Source organism: Typopeltis vanoorti, chromosome 3 (genome assembly GCF_054136105.1).
Source record: "Typopeltis vanoorti isolate ZY-2024b chromosome 3, IOZ_Tvanoo_1.0, whole genome shotgun sequence".
NCBI classification, from domain to species: Eukaryota; Metazoa; Arthropoda; class Arachnida; order Uropygi; family Thelyphonidae; genus Typopeltis; species Typopeltis vanoorti.
The window spans coordinates 120,651,319-120,674,240 of NC_143551.1; the positions used below are offsets into that span (position 1 = coordinate 120,651,319).

At 34.9% G+C, this 22,922-nt stretch overlaps 1 protein-coding gene across 3 annotated transcripts in view; it reads right to left on the reverse strand.

Moving 5' to 3' along the window:
* LOC150108520 (F-BAR domain only protein 2) overlaps window positions 1-22,922 on the reverse strand; it is a 521,764-nt gene that overhangs the window by 345,582 nt on the left and 153,260 nt on the right. For all 3 annotated transcript variants that reach the window (XM_090390828.1, XM_090390826.1, XM_090390825.1), the window contains exon 11: window positions 20,175-20,276. In XM_090390828.1, coding sequence (XP_090246954.1) covers window positions 20,175-20,276 — 102 coding nt within the window. The remainder of the gene's footprint in view (window positions 1-20,174; window positions 20,277-22,922) is intronic.

The following is a 22,922-nucleotide window of genomic DNA, read 5'->3' on the forward strand; positions in this document are numbered from 1 at the left end:
CATAATTAACACAACTTCATATAACCGAATTACAAATTTCAGAGCAGCTTACTTCTGTGATTCACTACAAAAGCATGATCGTTTATTAATAAATTCAAGACTTAATTCTATATGTTAGTCAAGTAGATAATAGTTTAATATCTGACGTTTAACTGACTGATATCTGTCAGCATTTTCAAAGGATACACTGGTAAGCAATAGAAAGTAACAAAAACTAGGAAACTAACCGACAATTCTAAAAATTATATAAAGTTATCACTGTGCATGATACAATGATATAATACGCGTGTCACAAGTACAAAGTTTTATTTGTTGAGAAATGTATTGTAATTCTTCTTCTAAAATCATATAATATCAGAGTAACCTTCAAACCTATTGAGACCATTCAAAAGTTTATAAGATCACCGAAAGATAGCCATCCTTTCTACGAATACTCTGGAGTTTATAGCATACCCTGTTCATGCGGTATTAATTACATCAGACAGACATCTAGAAGTTTTGAAACAAGAAAGAAAGAACGCATAGGCTATGTAAGGAACAACAGCCAGGATATATCGGGCCTTTCTTCTCACTTTGCCTCTACCAACCATAATATTGAATGGGATATGAGCCATATCTTGAGTCATACCATATTGCCACGGTATGACAGTGAAATGTTTAAAAGGAGGGCTATAATTGCGAATGACTTTATGCGTGGGTTATGTATGACGAGTGGTGTGGAATTTGTGGATGTGTGGAGTGAGTTTGATGGGCGAAAGGATCTATATAAGATGGATGGCTTGCATTTGAATGGTTACGGTGTAAGAAGACTTGAGAAAGTGTTGCTAAATGTAGTGGATGTGCAAATTCAGGGAAACTAGATTTGTTAGGGGGGGGGGAGTAGAGATACAGTCCTTATGGAGGCAGTTGAATGTAAGAATGAATATAATATGCCAGAGCAAATAAGGACAACAAATCTGAGTGGGATAGTTAATATAAGGCATCAAGGTAGGGTTGGAGCTAATGGGGGTCTTAAATTCATGCACACTAATACTAGGAGTATTAGGAACAAGAAGGAAGAGTTTTTGGCCATGGTTGGCACTTCCAGACCACAGGTTATAGGTATTAGGGAAACATGGCTGACTGTAGATGATATAACTAGTGGGATTGAATGTGATGGGTATAGTGTGTTCAGGAATGACAGAGAGAATAAAATGGGGGGAGGAGTATTGTTGATGATAGCTGATGAGCTCCAGCCAAGGAGAATAGAAGTTGAATTGCAGGATAGAGAAAAGAGCACATTTGAGGCCATTTGGTGTGAGATTGTGGCTAGCAGAACTAAATATACAATTGGGTGCTGCTATAGACCAGGTGATGGAAAAGATGGTGGTGACAGTATGCACAAGCAAATAGAAGAAATGGGTGGAAGGAGGGTGATTATTATGGGAGATTTCAACTATGGTCGCATGATTGGAGTGAGGGGAGGACACACGGGAGGAAAGAACTGGATTTTATGCGGTTATTAAGGGATAACTATCTGCGACAGCATGTAATGGAAAATACTAGGGGTCAGAGAGTGCTTGACCTAGTAATTACATCTGAGGATTTGGCTGTAACAAATATGACCACATTGCCACCAATCGGTGAGAGTGATCATAGGGTCTTAACTTGGGAGGTGGCTAAAGGTGTAGAATTTTCAATTAAGACAGGGTACATGTGGAATTATCGGGCTGGAAAGTATGACAAGCTTAGGAGTTTGATTGGTTCAGTGCCATGGCATGTACAACTGCAAGGACTAGAAGTTGATAGTGCATGGGAGGTAGTTAAGAAGTGCTTGCATGAAGCAATGGCTGACTGTATACCTAGAGTCCGAATAATAAATCAAGTAGGGGTTAAATGGATGAATAACACCATTAAGCTTGAGTTGCAAAAAAAGAAACAACTATGGAGGGAATTTAAGGAGAAGGGTGACCGCCAGGCACATGAACAGTATAAAGCGCAGGCCAGAAGGGTGACGAGTGTGGTAAGAAAAGCAAAAAAGGATTACGAAAGAACATTGGCCATGCAGGCTAAAGAGAATCCTAAACAGTTTTTTAGATATGTAGCAAGTAAAAGGAAAAATGTACATGGCAGATTGATTTTAAAGAATGCCGATGGTAGGGAGGTAACTGAATCAGTTGAGATAGTTGAGTTACTGAGTGAGCACTTTGCAAAAGTATATCATCCAGGTGGTGACATTGCAGAAACGAATAAACCAGTAGATTATACGGGAATTGTGATTAATGAAGTGGAGGTGAGTAGTCTATTGCATAACCTCAATGTCAATACATCTGGGGGATTGGATGGTATACCAGCTCGTGTTGTACGAGAAGCAGCTAAAGAATTGTCAGTACCCTTGACCATTTTGTTTAATTTGAGTCTCGGGTCTGGGTTAGTCCCGAGCGGGTGGAAAGAGGGGAAAATAGTTCCACTGCATAAAGGTGGTTCCAAGACTGCTGTTGTAAATTACCGACCGATTAGCATATCAGGAATCATTGTCAAGGTCTTAGAGAAATTAGTCAAGAAAAGAATACAGGATTGGATAGATGAAAATAGGATATTGTATGGGGGACAACATGGTTTTGTGAAGGGTAGATCATGCCTCAGTAACTTGCTCACGTTTTATAACACAGTGACGGCTGAACTGGATAGGGGTAATGGGTTTACAGTGATACTACTGGACCTTGCCAAGGCCTTTGATAGGATACCACATGGAACCCTAATCAGTAAACTGGAGCAGATGGGTATAGATATAGGGTTGGTGAGATGGATAAGAGGGTGGTTGAAGGAGAGATATCAAAGAGTGGTTTATTCAGGAGTGGAGTCTAAAAGACGTCTTGTGACTAGTGGAGTGCCACAGGGCTCTGTTCTTGGACCACTGCTTTTCAATTTGTTCATCAATGATATTGGAAAGGATCTGAGAGGAAGTGTTCACTTGTTTGCTGATGATGCAAAGTTGGGTAGAGCAATTGTGAGTGCACAAGATGTCAAAATTTTACAGGATGATTTGGATAGTTTGGAGGACTGGGCTAGGAAAAATGGATGTCAATTTAATGTGGCAAAGTGTAAGGTTATGCACTTTGGGGTGAAAAGAATAGCAGCAGTATATCGCACTGGTGGAGCCATACTCCAGGAGATTGATGAGGCCAGGGATTTGGGAGTGTTGGTGGATAGGGAGTTGAAGTTTAGGGGGCACATTGCAAAAGTAACTAAAACAGCTCACCAAATCACTTGGCTTCTGAAAAATACTTTAACATGCAGAGACGAACAAGTTGTTGTTCCTCTGTATCGAGCCTTGATAAGACCCCATCTGGACTTCTGTGCCCAGCTATGGGCACCAGGGTTTCTTCGTGATGGGGAGGAAGTGGAGAGGGTCCAGAGACGAGTGACCAAGATGATAGCAGGTCTGTGGAATGAACCTTATGACAATAGGTTGAAGATTTGTGGGTTGCAGAAATTGGACGATAGGCGAAGGAGGGGTGATATGATTGAGACATTCAAATTACTGAAGGGTTTTTATAAGATTGATCCAGAAGATATTTTTGAAAATATGACTGGTGGTGGGAGGACTAGGGGCCATGCATGGAAGCTGGGCAAGAGCGTGGTTGACAAGGGTGTTAGAGCTAGGTTCTTTACTTGGAGAGTGGTAAATGAGTGGAATAAGCTTCCAGAGTCTGTTGTGGGTGCTACGACCGTGAATGAGTTCAAGGCAAGGTATGATAGATACTGTGTGAATGTTGAATAGTTGTTCTTGACATGATGTTAGGGCCTCCCTCGATGAGTCTGTCGACTCCTTGGAGTTTCCCAGAACAATAATAATAATAATAATAATATACCCTACATAGAAGAGAACTACCATTCCAGAACATTTAAAGAAGCTGCTACAATCGCCAGTTCAACAGGTAACTTAAATAAGAATCAAGGCCTAATCTTACCAGATATATGGAAAACTCTAATCAGATCATTTAACCAAAAAGAAATGAACTTTCATGAAAATTACAATAAATTTCTCAACAAATAAAACTTTGTACTTGCGACACACGTATTATATCATTGTATCATGCATAGTGATAACTTTATATAATTTTTAGAATTGTCGGTTAGTTTCCTAGTTTTTGTTACTTTCTATTGCTTACCAGTGTATCCTTTGAAAATGCTGACAGATATCAGTCAGTGAAACGTCGGATATTAAACTATTATCTACTTGACTAACATACAGAATTAAGTCTTTAATTTATTAATACTAGTGGTTCAAGAAAAAGGTCATAACATGATTGTTTATGTTCCTAATGTTCAATATAATAACATTCTGTTTTTAGTATAATAAAGTTTGGTTTCAAAATAAAATAAAAGTTTTCCAGGTAAAGTTCCTGGAAAAACAGGAAAGGATAGACCATCAATGGGATGGATGGATGGATGGATGGATGGATGGATGGATGGATGGATGGATGGATGGATGGATGGATGGATGGATGGATGGATGGATGGATGGATGGATGGATGGATGGATGGATGGATGGATGGATGGATGGATGGATGGATGGATGGATGGATGGATGGATGGATGGATGGATGGATGGATGGATGGATGGATGGATGGATGGATGGATGGATGGATGGATGGATGGATGGATGGATGGATGGATGGATGGATGGATGGATGGATGGATGGATGGATGGATGGATGGATGGATGGATGGATGGATGGATGGATGGATGGATGGATGGATGGATGGATGGATGGATGGATGGATGGATGGATGGATGGATGGATGGATGGATGGATGGATGGATGGATGGATGGATGGATGGATGGATGGATGGATGGATGGATGGATGGATGGATGGATGGATGGATGGATGGATGGATGGATGGATGGATGGATGGATGGATGGATGGATGGATGGATGGATGGATGGATGGATGGATGGATGGATGGATGGATGGATGGATGGATGGATGGATGGATGGATGGATGGATGGATGGATGGATGGATGGATGGATGGATGGATGGATGGATGGATGGATGGATGGATGGATGGATGGATGGATGGATGGATGGATGGATGGATGGATGGATGGATGGATGGATGGATGGTGTGTGTGTGTGTGTGTGTGTGTGTGTGTGTGTGTGTGTGTGTAGAGTGACTGATCTTCAGAGATTTGAAGCCTCCAGAAAAGCACACAACAGGACTACATGGCAAGGATTGGTGTGGCACGTTACCGAGCATTGGAGTGACCATACGACATCTGTGGATGCCCAAGGAACAGATGATGAATGTTTTATTTTCAAAGACACTACTTTGTGTATAAATTATGCTGTACTAAAAAGTTTTTGAAAAACAACCAATAATGCACTCTATTTAGTCCTTAAAAAGAATTTATGCCTCTCATTAAATATGCCAACTGTAAAGGACAATATATTTAGTCAAATTCTCCAAATAAGTTTCAATCAAGTTTTATTTTTGTGTCTGAGTTGTCTGAATGCAATTTTAAGATTCTAATATGAATTTAAACTTCTCATGATATTAAAAAAAAAAACAATGGAAGCATGTGTATACCTATAAAAACCATACAAATGGAATAACATGTCTATGTAATAAACATCACTGGGATCATTAATATCAATATAATTTTTCAAATAATTTTTTTTACAGAACAAAATTTATTTCATAAATTTTTTGTGTGACTTTAGAATCTGCATTTTTTTCCATCCATTTTCTAAATCTATCCCTTTCCCTCTTCAAACATTATTTTTGTTTATTTCCTTTCACTTATTTACTGGAAACATTTACAAGAATCATTCACACAGAATGAATATATTCTTAAATACACTGGAGCAAAGAATAAAAAAAAAAAATAGTTTAATTCAATTGCTTGGTTGTACTATTACTTGTCAGATCTTCACACCATTTTCAAACAAATGTTACATCCTAGGCCACCAACAGGTGTTCATAGAGGGTACCTCACCTAGTTAGGACTAGTCTTTCGTCCACGTTTCACTTAGCTTAGTGTTGCCTTTGTGTGTGTGTGCGCGCGCGCATTTGAATCCTGAGATGATTGTGGAAATTATAGAAGAATAAGCTTATTAAATTCAAGTTACAAAATATATATAGTAAAATTTTGAATAAAAGACAGAAATGTTACTAACAATCTACAATCAGAATAACAAATAATATTTAATATATACTTATTTACTTTCAGAATAACAGATAATATTTATGTCTTAAAACAATTCTGAAACAAAACTGAAAAAAGATGAGAATTTAATTTGGAGATGCATTTAGCCTTTTATATATGAGAAGGCTTTTGGTAAAATACAGAGAACAATTATGGAGTATAATGAAAATATTCATTACATTTAATACAAGCTATACAAACTTTATATACAGATACAAAAAGTTACAATTAAAAAGAGAGAGAGACTGAAATGAATCAAGGTATAACACAGAGATGTATTTATCTCCAGCTCTATTCAAGTTGTTAAATTAGAGCAAAATTGTTTTTTCACAACAAATTACTCTGTAGATTTGAAGCCTCCAGAAAAGCATACAACAGGACTACATGGCGAGGATTAGTGTGGCACATTACTGAGCATTGGAGTCCCATACTATGTATTGGACTAAGATGGAAAATAATAAAACAATGTATTAAAGTTAACCAGAAGGCTATCAAATACATGCTGTATGAAGATGATCAGATATTACAACAATCCGTATGAATTAAATAAAATAAGCTCCCAATACAATCTAAAGATTTCACAAAAGAAAACAAAAAATCATAGCATTTAAAGGCAGGAATCATATTAAATCAAAAAGATTTATAGAATATAAAATAATAGAACAGGAGTCACAGTTTAATTATTTAGGTTGTATGAAAAAAAATAAATTTCAGAAAATCTGTGGAACAATTAAAAGGACAAGAATTACAAGAAAAAACAAGAGAGAAACCCAACTTAAAGTTAATAATGTAATGGCTACTCCCATTATTATACGGTTCGGAAATATGGACTATTAAAAAGAAAGATTAAAGTAAAATACAGACAGCATAAAGGAAATTTTTAAGAACAACTAAAGGATGCACAAAATTAGACCATATTAAAAATAAAAACATCAGAAGATAGCTAGGTATTTAGACTTTAAATGAAAATATCAAGGAATAGAGAGAGAAATGGAAAGAACATGTACATAGGATGGAACTATATTAACTACCAAAAAGAAGTTGATAAATATAGACCAAAGGAAAAAAGAGATGAAGACTGTTTGCAAGATGAAAAGACCAGTGAAGCTAGAAGAGATAAACACCTAATCCTTAATGAGAAGAAACAGTCAAAAGATACCAAAAACCTTACTTAGGTGTTAAGATTCTAAAAAAATACTTTAGATATATTCAAGGCTCTTTGAACAAGTGAACTATTCTATAATTTTTGTGGACCAGATGCTATCTGAGACAAAACTTGATTCAGAACAACAGTTGTCATAAAATAAAAAAATAAACAAAAATAGGCTTATTATGTGTTTAGTCTTAATTCTCTTGCATCTGCATTGAAAATACAAAATATATGCAAAAAAAATGTCTGTGATTGATGCAGATTCCATTTCTTGCTTATGAGTTGCTCTTAAGTTGAAAGATTATGACTTGTCAGAAATTTCCTCCAGGGATTCTCTACTTGAAACATTCTGTTCTCTTTGAAAAATGCATATACTACAAATGATTATGGCAGATTTAGACATACTAACAGTGATTTCAGCATTTTTAACATCGATTATCCTGACTTATAACAAAATTTTCAAAATTTATATACAGCAAAGCTTCCATGCATAATTTTTTAAAATCTATTCATATGCAAATTATCCAAGAATGGACAGAATTTAGTGAAACTTGAAGTGAAAATTATGAAATCCTTACTAAAAATGTCAAGACATTCATTTTTTATTATTATTATTTCTATAAATAAATTTCTATATATAAGCAAGAATACAAAGGAGCTAAACATGTTAAAATTATACTGCAATAAATCTGCTTTTGGCCAGAAGAAAGAAACAAATTTTGGAATTCATGATACACAATAGTATATGAACTCTAAGAGACTGGATTCTATTCCAGCTAAGATGTTATCTTTCAAAGGCCATAATGATACAAGAATGAGAGAAAAATAGAAAACCCCCAACATTAATAGTGCTGCCTATCAGAACTCAAGACCAATCCTTGGAGAATACTCACTCTTTGCACTAGTTTTAATTTTGGATCTGAGGAAAGATTTTGCTTTCAACAAAAAAGCACAGCAACTCTGCTGAAGATGGCTTATCAGTGAGATGTTTAATTGCTTGTTATAGTTGGCTTTCAAAGGACATTTTCCAAGAATGAAATAAAAATAGAAACACTCTCAACATTAATAGTGCTGCCCATCAGAACTCAACGTCAATCCTTGGAGAATACTCACTCTTTGTAGTATGACTAAGACAGTGTGATTCCTATCAAGACAGCTCAGCAAGGGAGAAAATTTTTAAGATGAGGTAGATGCTAGCCGAGACTATCTCTAAACTACGTCATTTTTTTTTTTGTCATACCAGATCAAAACTAATATTAGCAAACAGCATAAATGAATGTGAATGATAAGTGTCACCAACACAAGTACTTATCAGAGAGGTCTTGATGAAGCATAACATACAGCCTTCTAAGTTACCTGCTACCCTCACTTTTTTGGATTGAGACTCGTTTCCAATGTGGGGGAGGGGGGGATCTCTGGCAAATTCAGTAAAAGATATCTCCCACTGCAAAAAGTATACCTTCCTGGTTGGAGGAAATGTCAACCAAACCTATGAGGGGTAAGTGATCTTGCTTATTAGAGGCCTGAAATGTCAGAGGTATTCTTTGTGTTTAGTTTCCAAAGAAGAGGTTTAAGCTTTTATATTTTCTCTTACCTACTTCAACATGTGATATGAATAATACCCTTTGAAGGGTATTATTTCTTTAGATATTTAGAATCCTTTAGGCCAAGTGGTGAGCGTATCTGTTCTCCAACCAAAAGCCTGCAGGTTCGAATCCTGCCGTGGGCAAGGATGTTTGTGATTGTCTGTGAAAATAGTAGTGGTGCTGGACAGTAGATGGCATTGGTATAGATGATGTGGTACACAGTAGTTGGTGGATTGAGTAGTCAAGACAGAGTTGAAGAGTAGGTACCCTCCCTCGATGAGTCTTTGAACTCTTGGCGGTATCACATAATAATAATGAACTCTATAACAATAAATTGGTTCTGCAGGCAAGCCTGATTGCACCAAATCTGATGGTAATGCAACATGAGAATTTCTAGATCAGCTGTATAATCGTGGTCATCTACACTGCCAGTTCAGGCCCAGATAAGAGGTTGAGAAGTGTGGTATAAGAAGTGTTAGTGGGGTGACTAAAATAATAAAAAAATTAAATAAAATAGAAAACGACATCATCCATCAGTCAAAATTCACAGTAGATTTCCTGCCCTTACCCAACTCTGGACGAGTACCATGGAAAGTTTCAAAGAAATCAGTGCTGTTGCATTTGACATTTCCAAGGTATCTGTTATGGTCTGGCATAGAGAACTGTTTAGTAAATTGTCTTCTTATGGTTTGCATTAACCTTTTGTAACTGAGTAACCATTTTTTTCTCTCTGGTTGTTCACTGCATCTAATCAGATGGCATTCTCTCTTTCTCTTCAGATTTCTCTACCAGTGCAAGTGGGCCTCAAGGCTGTATCTCTCCTACCCTCTTCCTTCTACGAAGGGGTGTAATAAATATTTAATAACTTTTTATTCTGTTTGTTATAATGAAATACAGAACCTGGAGATTTTTTTATTAGTTATGAAAAACTACATCACATGAATAGCTTCCATTTTTGGCTTCACAAAGATGGGCACTTTCTATGGCATGGTCCATGACAGCTGTTAATGTTTCTGGCTAAAGCATCCTAATTTCTGCACAAATATTCTCCTTCTGTTGGATTGTCTAGAGCTTGTTCACATACACCTTTTCCTTCAAGTAACTCCACAGAAGAAGTCAAGAGTGATCAGATCTGGAGAACATGATGGCCAATTAATTGCAGATCTTTGCAAAATTATTCACTCGCCAAAAATGTGTTGATATTCAAATATAATTGCACGATTTTGGTTCATTGGTGGGTTTCGAATATTACCATGATTAATTTTCGAAAGATTCCTTAGAATACTTGAAAAACATAAAATGAAAAAATTAATAATAAAAAAACTTATTTACATTTTAAATCCCTGCATGACTTATGGGCCACCCTGTATATATAAATTACCTCTTGTTGACGATAATCCTGTCTAGAATTTTGATGTGGATAGCAAATTTCATTGCTCTTACTCATTTTCAAACCTTGCAGCACACAAACATCAATTTCTTTTATAAAGAACATATTAAATGCAAGTCATGCCAGTCTTCACTGGCAATGATAATCTAGTCACCATCAGTTATATCACTGATGGTGACTAGGTTTATTTTTTAATAATGCACAAGACAGATCAGTTCTAGTTCAGAATTAGAATTAATCACCTTTTCTGACAAACACATCACATCAGTAGCTTCCTTAGCCTATTAAAAGGTATTCTTTTTCTGCTCAAGACTAATTTTAAACATATCCCAAACATCCCAAATCTGCCCAATTAGAATACATGCTCCTTTCTTTTGTTGTACAGTGATTGGCATTCATTTTAGAAATTATGGACTTTACAACCATGTTATAAATAACTATTTTAATTTCCTGACATTTAGACCTTCATATTAAGGTCATCATCTGGAGTATATATGACACTTTCCTTAGCCACCTAAACAAACAACACAAGCGCATATAGTCCATAATTGAGATTGAAAAGCAGAACACACTTCCGTTTCTAGATACACTTGTCACATGTCTTCCTTCTGGCAGTCTTTCCTTCACTGTTTACTGGAAACTGACACATACTGGCCAATATATACACACAAACTCCTATCACCACCCAACACAAAAACTAGATGTCATTAATACTCTAAAAAATAGGGCTTTGAAGATTTTCTCCAACGAACAAGTGCTTAAAGACAAATTTAAAGTTATCAGCAATACTTTCCTAAAAAATGGTTACAGCCAAAACATTATTAACAAAATTCTCTATAAGACCTCAATAAGAAACAAAGATAAACCAGATTACAATAAAGCTATAGCCATTCCTTACATTAAAGGGACATCAGATAAAATAAACAGAATACTATAGAAATACAACCTCAAAACCACCTTTAAACTTCCTACAAAATTAAAAAGCTTACTCAGCTCATCCAAAGACCCACTCGCTCCACTGGCCCACCCTGGAATAAAACGTATTTATTGCACCTGTAATCTACCATATACAGGGGAAACAGGATGCACAATTCCTATCAGACAAAAAGAACATAAACGACACATTAAATAGAATAACTATGGTGAAGCTTGCCTTTCTGATCATGCCCTGAACACTTTACATAGAATTGACTGGAAAAGCACCAGTTGTTTACATCACACCAAAACATGATATGAACGTAAATTTAAGGAAGCCTGTGAGATTCTTATCAACCACCCTAATCTGAACAATAATAATGGTCTAAAATCCCAAGCATATGGAAGACACATATTCTACCCACGGAACCTTTCTCCTTAAGAGTTAACTACAAACAGGACTGTAGATAATCCAGAATCTTAAATCTAATATAACAATTGTCATGTTAAATTAGGACATCATTGTTACTGAAAGAAAACTATCTATATGAAAGAATGTTTCTCTTATGTTATCTTAAAAAGAATTTAGCTTTGATGTAGTTTCTAAATAATTAACTGATTTTACCTTTTTTTTAAATTTTTTTTTTTATTTTTATATTTTCACTAGAGTTCATGCCAGTAGAATAACCGCTGCTCAAATCATCGTCTCTTTAGCATACTGTGTGAAATGTAACTCAGCTTGTCCTTGTATATACTCCAGATGATGACCTTAATATAAAGGTCTAAAACGTCGGAAAATTAAAATAGTTATGTACAACATGGTTGTAAAGTCCATAATTTCTAAAATGAATAGAATACATGATCCTATTCTCACACGTAGTCTGTTTTCAGCTTTTTTACACATACTTCCTATGGTTGCTATTCCTCTGAACATCCATAATTCCTATGCTTTCTGATTAGCTTGTTAAAGTTCAATGTGCATTCCCCCTCTAAAACAATCTTTCTTACAGTGTTCCCGACAACTACAACCTCTGCCTTTGCAAGAAAGTATTAATAGGTTCCTTCTCCATCATTCCTTGCTTACGCATGCATGTGCATGCACACAGGGCTTAGTGCTATACACTGCACAACCTCAAGTATATTAACCAGTCAAAACATCAACTCAAGTCACATAAGCACAACATCATTCTAAAGGGAATTCACTACAACCAATTACTCCTGCAATCCCTAAGTATCTGATATAAGGAGAGTTGATTCAAAATATACTTTTAGTTGAATATTTACCTGATACTGTAAATATAAAGAAAGATGAATTTATTTTAAAAAATTTGAAAATGTTTTTAACAAGTTACAGCTGCATCCAAGAATTAATTCTTTCTACCAACAATGCTTACTTTAATATTTATAACTGCACTAGTTGCTTTAAGTCTTAACTAACCTGAATGTTAATTTTTTAACTTGAATGTTAATCTTTTAGGTTTTGTTGTGAAATCTTACAACAAAAAATTGAGAAATAAATTTCTCAATTGATATATTGAAAAATTTATGATTTAAAACTGCTGGTTTGATAACTACTCAAACTTTTCACCAACGATGGTAAATTAAACATTTAAGTTAAGCTAAATATGGGAGAAATCAAAACGTGTATAGACAACTGACAAATAAACAAGGATGATATATCTTAGAGAGCACTCACTCACTCATACAGATAAACATAATCAAATGACTTTCCAATAGTGCTCAATGAGTATCCTGTATAGTTAACTAACAGAGTAACTAACTGTGTAGTTACTCTGTTTACTACTTCAATTCAGTTGGGTGGCCTGGTTGCTGGTAATTAATATAATTGCCTCCCTACCAAAGGAAGCAAATATGAATCCTGCTGCATGCACTGATGATTTGTCACTATCTTTAGATGGGCAATGAATTTCACTGCCTGGTGTGAGACCACTACCCATTTACTGAAGGCCTGTAAAAATGTTTCATGTTTGTACTCTGGTTCAGATTTCTTAGACCATGTAAAAATAAATAAAAAATATCAAAAAAATATATTTAAATTAATAAAATTCAGAATAAATCCTTAACCCAACCATGGATTAGGTTTAAAAAAAAATTCTTTCTTCGGCAGAAGTCAGATACAAAAATAAAACATCAGCTCTCTCTCTAATTGCACTATTAGGGAGCTGAAATTTACTGACAACTTTAACACTATATGGCTGAAAATGAAGTAAAGGAATACAAATGAGTAGAAATTCAAAGAGAAACTAATGCCTAATATCATTCTTAGTAAATTTAGGGATCAAAAGTTTTTCTTTTATATAACAACAATGCGCAACCTCATTCATCTCTTCCAACCTTCACAACAATTAAAAAAGTTCAAAAATTTTAAATTCTAACCTCTTCATATATATATATATTTTAATCCTCTTAAACAGCATGAAAAATGAAAAGTTGGTCCCCGTTGAGGATCTAAATGGCAGAGAAGGAAATGATTGTCAGACATACAAAAATATTTTGGGAAAATTTGGAGAAAAGAGCGAAGATAATAATAATGGCAAATACCTGTTAGATTTCTACTCAGGACATGGACTGGTTATTACTAACACAATGTCCAACATAAAAATGTGAAAAAATTCACATGGAGAGAAGAGGCAAGGAATAAGAAACGTCTCATTGACTATAATATAATAGATTTAGTTTAATCCTTTATCCCAGTGAGAGCAAACAAAGTTTGCGCCTGAAAATATCTTCAGGACTAAATATAGTGTTGTACTATCTTATCCAGTAAGTAGTGCAACACCAGTACGATAGTACAACACTATATTTAGTCCTGAAGATATTTTCAGGCGCAAACTTTGTTTGCTCTCACTGGGATAAAGGATTAAACTAAATCTATTATATTATAGTCTAACCTAGTGATAAATAAATTTTCAACATCATTGACTATGTTATTGTTGATAGTGATCTTTTCTCCCTGTTGCAGGACACCAGAGTGAACGGAGGATTTGAAATTAGAAGTGATCACCATTTAGTCTTGAGCAGGATAAAATTGATTTTTATATTGAAAAGAAGAACATGTAAGAAAGTTTAAAAGCGAATAAAAGTTGAGTAGCTCTCAGATGTGAACTGCAGACCAAAATACACAAACATTATTCAAGAAAAAATGAAAGAGTTTGAGAAGAGGAACCAAACCTTGGAGATTCAGTGGCAAGCCCTGAAGAAAACATTGATTGATTCAGCCAGAGAGGCATGTGTGTTGAAGTTATCTGCAAGAAAAATCAGAACTCCATGGTGGACACAGGAAGTTAAAAGGGCAATGAAGGAAGAGAAGAAAGCAATATCAAAAGTTCCTGGAGAATGTCAGCTTGTGCTCTTAGAGAATACAGAGAAAAATTTAAGAAAGTTAAACACTGTGTGAACTAGCTAAACAAAAGTCATGTGAAAACTTGATAAGAACACAGAAAATAAATATCAGGAAGGTGGCAATATATTCTAGAGGTTATTGAAAAAGCTCAAAAATGAGGAGAAGAGTGCTGTAAAAGGATTAGAGATGATAAAGGCAATATGAAATCTGGAGAAAAAAAGATATCCTTGATATATAGAGTAATTAGTTTGAAATATTGCTAAATGAAACAAGCAGTGATGACAGCACAGGGGTAAAAAACACTCAAAAGACATTCAATCAGGAATACATATTTATACTTGAAGTAGAAAAAGCTATCAAAAGCCTGAAATGTGTAAAGGTAGCTGGAGTAGATGATATTCGATCAGAAATGCTCACGTATGGTGGTATAAAAGTCTTGCAAGGGTTGCACTGCATAATTCAGAAGTCCTGAACAGAGAGACAAATTCCAGATGATTGGAGTAGAACTCTCATAGTACCCATAAATAAAAAGGGAAATAAAACAATGTGAGAATTACAGAGGTATTTCTCTACTTAGTGTTCCTGGTAAGATTATGCAAGTATACTTGTGAAATGGTTGAGAAGGATTGTGGAAGAGAAGCTTGGTGAAGAATTCAGGCCTGGATTCAGGCCAAATAAAGGCTGTCAGGATCAGATTTTCACTTTACAACAAATACTTGAGAAATCATGGGAATATAACAAAGATCTCTATTTGAGTTTTGTAGATCCGGAAAAGGCATATGATAAGGTGCCAAGAGAGAAGCTATTCAATAAGGCTAGTTATATGGTGTCAATGGGGCATTATATCATCATCATCAAATTCCTGACATGTACTCTCAAGGGGTGTATACAGGATATGATAGTACTACATGAAAAAAAATTACATCATTACTTACTTCCTATCTACAATTTTCCTCCAAATCAGTCTGTTACTTGTCAAGACTCCAACATTATCATATCTTATATTTCTATCGTCTAAGGCACTTTGTACCGTATCAATCCACCTATATCTTGGTCTTCCTCTGGGACATTTTTCTGCCAACCTGGTAAGAGTTGTTTAAGTGACCATACCAACTGAGATTAGCTCTGCTAACGCATTCCTGGTTGCTGACAATACCAAGTTCTTTCCTAATATCCTCATTTTTAATATGATATTGCCATTGATGCCATCTGTTCACGCCTCTAATCTTTCTCAGGACTCTCATATCTGTGGTCTCTAGTCTTTGGCCAAGTGTTTTACTTCTAACCCAGCTCTCAGATCCATAAGTTAAAACTGGTTTCAACACTGTCTTGTATACAGCTAATTTAGTGTTCCGACTAATTTCTCTCTTATTCCATATGAATTTATTCAATTGACTTCCCACCATACCAGCTTTGCTGATTCTGTTGTCTATTTCTATATTTAATTTACCATCTTCAGTAAAAATCGTGCCTAAGTAGCTATGTTTTACTTGTTCCACAGGTTCTCCATTCACAACACAGTTGACATTTTCAATGATTCTGCCTATTTCCATTGTCTTTGTCTTTTTATTGCTGACCTTCATACCATATCTATTACAACAGCTATTCAATTTAGTCAGAGAATCTTGCAGACCTGTAGCGGATTTATTTAGAAGTATAACATCATCCGCATAAAGCAAAGAACTGACATTAACATCTCCAATTTTGATATCATGTTTAATACCACTTTCCTTCATAATGTGATCCATATAGATAATGAATAACAGAGGGGATAATGTACATCCTTGTCTCGCAGCAGATTTAACATTAAACCATTCTCCTGTACTTCCTTAAATTCTAACTGCTGACTTACAACTCAAATAAAGACTAAGTACTGCTTGATATAATGCCCCATTGACACCATATAACTGTAGCGTATTGAATAGCTTCTCTCTTGGCACCTTGTCATATGCCTTTTCCAAATCGACAAAACTTAAATACAGATCTTTGTTATATTCCCAGGCTTTTTCGACTATTTGTCGTAAAGTGAATATCTGATCCTGACAGCCTCTTTGGCCTGAATTCAGCTTGTTCTTCACCAAGCTTTTCTTCCACAATTCTTCTCAACTGTTTCTCAAGTATACTAGCATAGATCTTGCCAGGAACACTAAGTAGGGAAATAGAAATACCTCTGTAATTCTCACATTCAGTTTTATTTCCCTTTTTATATATGGGTACTATGAAAGCTCTACTCCAATCATCGGGAATTCGTCCCTCTGTCCAGGCTTTCTGAACTATGCAGTGCAGCCACTGTAAGACTCTTATACCACCATACTTCAGCATTTCTGGTCGAATATCATCCACTCCTGCTGCCTTTCCACATTCCAAGCCTCTGATGGCTTTTTCTATTTCAAGTATGGATATGTATTCCTGACTGCATGCCTGGTCAGTGTTTTTTTTACCACTGTGCTGTCATTACTGCTTGTTTCATTTAGCAGTTTTTCAAATTAATTACTCCATACTTCAAGGATATCTTTTTCTCCCGTTTTCATGTCACCTTTATCATCTCTAACTCCTTTTACAGCACTCTTTCCTCCATTCCTAAGCTTCTTCAACAACCTCCACAATATTTTGCCACCTTCTTGATATTTATTTTCTATATTCTTGCCAAAGTCCTCCCATGATTTTTGTTTAGCTAGTTTTACACAGTGTTTAGCATTCTTGCATTTGTCTCTGTATTCTCTAAGAGCACAAGCTAACTTTATTTGCCAGGAACTTTTGATATGATATGCTTGCTTCTTTTCCTTCACTGCCTCTTTAACTTCCTGTGTCCACCATGGAGTTCTAATTTTGCAGACAACTTCACCACATGCCTTTCTAGCTGAATCAGTCAGGGCTTTCTTCAAGGCGTGCCACTGAATCTCTAAGGTTTGGTTCCTGTTCTCAAATTCTTTCATTTTTTTTTTTGAATAAACTGTGTATTTTAGTCTACAGTTCACATCTGAGAGCTGCTCAACTTTTATTTGCTTTAAAACTTTCTTACATGTTATTCTTTTCAATATGAAATTCAATTTTATCCTGCTCAAGACTAAATAGTGATCACTTCTAATTTCAAATTCTCTGTACACTCTGGTGTCCTGCACCAGGGAGAAAACCTCGCTATCAACAATAACATAGTCAATGAGACTTTTCTTATTCCTTGCCTCTTCTCTCCATGTGAATTTGTGCACCTTTTTATGTTGGAACATGGTGTTAGTAATAACCAGTCCATGTCCTGAGCAGAAATCCAACAAATATTTGCCATTATTATTAGCAATACATTATATCAATACTTAGGCATTATATCAAGCAATACTTATCTTTATTTGAGTTGTAAGTCAGCAGTTAGAATTGAAGGAAGTACAGGAAGATGGTTTAATGAGAAATCTGGTGTCAGACAAGGTTGTACATTATCCCCTCTGTTATTCATTATCAATATGGATCACATTATGAAGGAAAGTGGTATTAAACCTGATATCAAAATTAGAGATGTTAATGTCAGCTCCTTGCTTTATGCAGACGATGTTATACTTCTAATAAATCTGCTACAAGTTTGCAAGATTGAATAACTTTTGAATGTTATTCAAAAGATGGTATGAAAGTCAGCAATAAAAATAGGAAGAAGCACTGAAAATAACTGCATTGTGAATGGAGAACCTATAGAACAAGTAAAACATTTCGGCTACTCAAGCACAATTTTTTAGTGAAGATGGTAAATTAAATATGGAAATAGACAACAGAATCAACAAAGCTGGTATGGTAGGAAGTCAACCGAATAAATTTAGATGGAATAAGAGAGAAATTAACTTATATAAAATTAACCAATTTTAACTTATGGATATGAGAGCTGGGTTAGAAATAAAACACTTGACCAAAGACTAGAGACTGCAGATATGAGAGTCGCGAGAAAGATTAGGGGTGTGAATAGGTTGCATCAATGGCAATATCATATTAAGGAATGTGTTAGCAGAGCTAATCTCAGGTGATATGGTCACTTAAACAGAATGGGAAGGAAAGATTAGCAAAACAAGTGCTCTCTGCCAGGTTGGCAGGAAAAAGACCCAGAAGAAGACCAAGATATAGGTGGATTGATATGGTAAAAGGTGCCTTAGAAGATAGAAATATAAGATCTGATAATGCTGTAGCTTTGACAGATAACAGATTGATTTGGAGGAAAATTGTAGATAGGAAGTTAGTAATGATGTAAATTTTTTATGTAGTACTATCATATCCTATACACCCTGTGAGGGTACATGTCAGGAATTTGATGATGAACAGCATGATCAATGACCAGAGACCAGAGATATGAGTTCTGAGGAAAACAAGTGCATCAATGGCAACACAATATCGAAAAGAAAGGTATTAGAAAAAAGCAGTTCCAGATTATCACTATTCAAAAATGTGTAATCAGAAAACATTTACATGGAAAGGGAGATGTAAGGTTAGACAAAAACTAATGTGGTTTTAAGGAGTAAGGAGAGATTTGGCAAAATGAAATAGGAGTTGATCAAATATGAGACTTGGAAAAAAAAAACAATTTGGGAAAAAGATGGATCAGAAACTAGTCATGAAATATTGTGTTAGATTATCATATCTGGTATAAACAACAAAATGATACTAAAAAGGGATTTTTCACTTGTAGTGGCACACTTGGCTGCAGGATCACCCAAAGATATTTTTTCAGAGATATATTTGCAAAGGTACTACTTGGAAAGATAAGGGGATTGTGTTGAAAAATAACATACAAAGTTTGTAGAGTTAACTCACTATAACAACAAGTTCACAGACTATAACATACTATGAAAAAAATTACAAAATAATTCCTACAGACATAATGCAGTTCTAAAAGAAATTCACTATAGTAAACTATCCATTATGAAAAACAATTCCTGACATCCATAAACGATTGCTATGTTGATATTTGATGTTTTTAGATTTAATAAAAAATGAACTGCATTTACTTTTTTCAACATTATCATTTTCTGGTGCATATCCTCAAGGAGGGATGACATATGATCATCTAATCCAATTAATATTTCATGACTAGTTTTCATCAGTCATTTTTTTTTTTTTTTTACTTTTCCATTTATTAATGCTGAAACTATAAATAAATTTATTCTCAATCTATTTATTCTCATTAAACATATTTTTTTATCATCCTTTATGAAAACATTTGTTATTAATTGTAAACTACATTACTTTCTCTACATATCAGTGGGAATATCTAACATAAATTAAGTGAATAAAGTCTAAATTCCTAATACTTATATACTAGTATATATAATATTGGTGATATGATTTGGTATGAATCTAGCAGAAGATACTGTTAGTATGAAGAACTGCGAACACATAACTCACAGTATTTAGGAATGATCACAATCACCTCTTGCATGGTGCATGTTAATGAGATTCAAAGCAAGGGAACAAAAAGGGAATCTGATCTAGCAGTGACAGGCAACAGACATACCAAGGGATGATGGAAAAAACAGGTCCAGTAGGGAGGTGGTGCGGCGGGATGGTTTGCTTTTGCGATGGACAGACTTATTTTTACCTTCTTTTTTGTTGGGCTTTTCTTCATTATGTTGATCTACTAAATCAGGGGACTGAATCTGGCCAAGGCAGGATAAATCTGCCTCCACAAATGAAATTGGACCTATAATAACACAACAAAACAGAAAATAAAATAAAAATGTTTTATATAAATGAATTTACTTTTCTAAAGTTTAGAAGTGGAAAAATTTTGCATCAATGAAAGTGATTCAAACATTATAAGATGCTATTTACACTAGTGGCCAAAATTGTGGAAACCTTTTGGAAAAAGTGTATTTCTGAGGTTTGATGGCTCATAACACCACTTTGTTTTGGAGTAATACCATAAAATTATATATCAATGGAAAGATAATTTAATCAAGAATGTAATGCAATAACTTTTATGAAGGATTTTTTATTAGAACAGCAGTTATAAAGAAGAAAAGTGAAACACAGAAAAAAAATGAGATATACAAAAATTCTCACAATGCAAGTTAATACTTAGTTGGGTAACCTTTAGTGTTAATTACGGCCTTACAACGCCTTCCCATGGAGAGAACCAAGTTTTTTAGTTCTGCAGCTGTTATAATGTGAAATCAAGATTGAATTAATGCTTCTATTAATTGGGTTTCATTGCTGGGTTGCTTCTGACTAACAAGTTTCTTTAGTCAGCTCCATAGATTTTCAATTAGGTTAAGGTCTGGGCTATTCCCAGGCCATTCCAGCAGTGGAATATGATTACCTTGAAACCACTTTTTGCACACAGCAGCAACATGACATGGAGCTGAACCGTGTTGAAATATAAATGCTTCATTATCTTGGAAAAGATCACGTGAAAAAGGCTTCAGTTTAGGCTCAAGTATTTCATTTTTGGGCATTTATATTCTCATTAATCATGCAAATTCTGCCCAAACCTTTTGATGTCATACAACTCTAGATCATAACACTAAGTGGGTGTTTCAAGGTAGGTGTAATGCAATCAGGGTGCAAATCTTCTCCAATTCTTCTCCTTATGTATTTTATGCCATCACTACCAAACTGGGAGATTTTGGTCTCATTACTCTAAATAATACTGTCCCATTGTTCCACTGTCCAGTTAACATGGGTTTTAGCCCAGTTTAATCTTTTTAACCTTTGCTTGAGAGATAAAAATGGGTTTTTTTGTGGAATTCTAGTATTTAGACCAAATTCCTGCAGTCTGCGCCGAAGTCCTTGCACTCAACTTCACATTGTATTGCACCATTTCATCTTGTATACACTGAGATGATTTCCTTCTGTCATGTAGGCACAGTCTCTCCATTCTTCTATCATCACTTGCTGTTGTGCACCTTTTCCTGTCTTTACCAGTCTGGTTTTGTAGTGACTGAGTTTCCTTATACCTCTTCAAAAATTTAGAAATGCCACCTTTAGTTAAGTTTCCACCAATTTTTCTTCTAATTTCTTCAAAACTGTAGCCTTGTTCACTTAATAGTACTATTTTACATTGCTTTCTGGGTGACCAGTCAACTCTTTACGCCATTTCTTTAATTTTATTACGTCTTACAAGCTCACTAAATGAAAGAACAAAAAAAAACCCAACCAACTTGATAGCAATCACATAACACACTGACAAATGTCCACCTCTCAGCTCCAATACATGACATCAATAGCTGAATCATACTGTGACCTTATTGACTCATTGCCAAAACAAGATGACACCTGATTGGCTCTCTAAACACTGCTCATTGGCTACATTCAAATGAAGGAAAGTTACTTCATATCAACCTAAGCAAGTTGTGCTTCTTTTTTCTGGTTATTTGGCTATAACTTTTCATAGAATAAAAATAACTGAACAAACTCTGTTGCATTACATTCTTGATTAAATTATCTTTCCATTGATATATACGTTTATGGTATTACACCAAAAAAAAAAAAAAAGTGGTGTTATGAGCCATCAAACCTCAAAAATACACTTTTTCCAAAAGGTTTCCACAATTTTGGCCACTTGTGTATATATATAAATATATATATATATATTTTTTTTAATTTGCTAATATTGCAATTCATATGCAAAGCATTCCATTCTAAAAATAACTCCTGCAATTCTGATAGCTTTGTTAATAGATATGGCAAAAACAAATCATACTGAGAACTGAATAGCCAAACTCGATGAAGAAACAGTGGATATCAATTCAGTCTTTAACCAGATCATGCAGAGCCAGAAAAAGATTATATAATGATTGACTTCACATATGAAAACAGGCAAGTATATAGATAAAAAGCACATAAAGGCCTGTTTTATATATATATATATATATATATATATATATATATATATATATAAAAACTGAAACAAGTATGCATCGTGGCACATATTGTATGTTACAATAAACATTTTGTAATATAAATTATAACATACAAGAAATACATTCATTTTAATCCTACAACCAAGCATACTAAGTTTATGAAAGATGCATCTTTATTACAACTATGCTATTCGATATAGAGGCTGTTGACTTCACATCAATTGCATTAGTATCCCATAATGCAAAACATACTTCCTTTTGGGTTTATACTGCTATAAATTCAAACGCATTATAGGAAGTGCACTGCCCATACTGTTTAGCCTTTGCTGAAGTCTCCTCGGTGGAAGCTAGACCCAGAAGATGTAAGCTTAATTCAATAGAGCAATCATATTTTTCATATACAAGAAGTAAAGCATAAAAAGTTTAAAGTTTAAAAGCTTTAAAGTGGCTACACTGCATAATTCAGCAGGCTTGGTCAGAGGGTC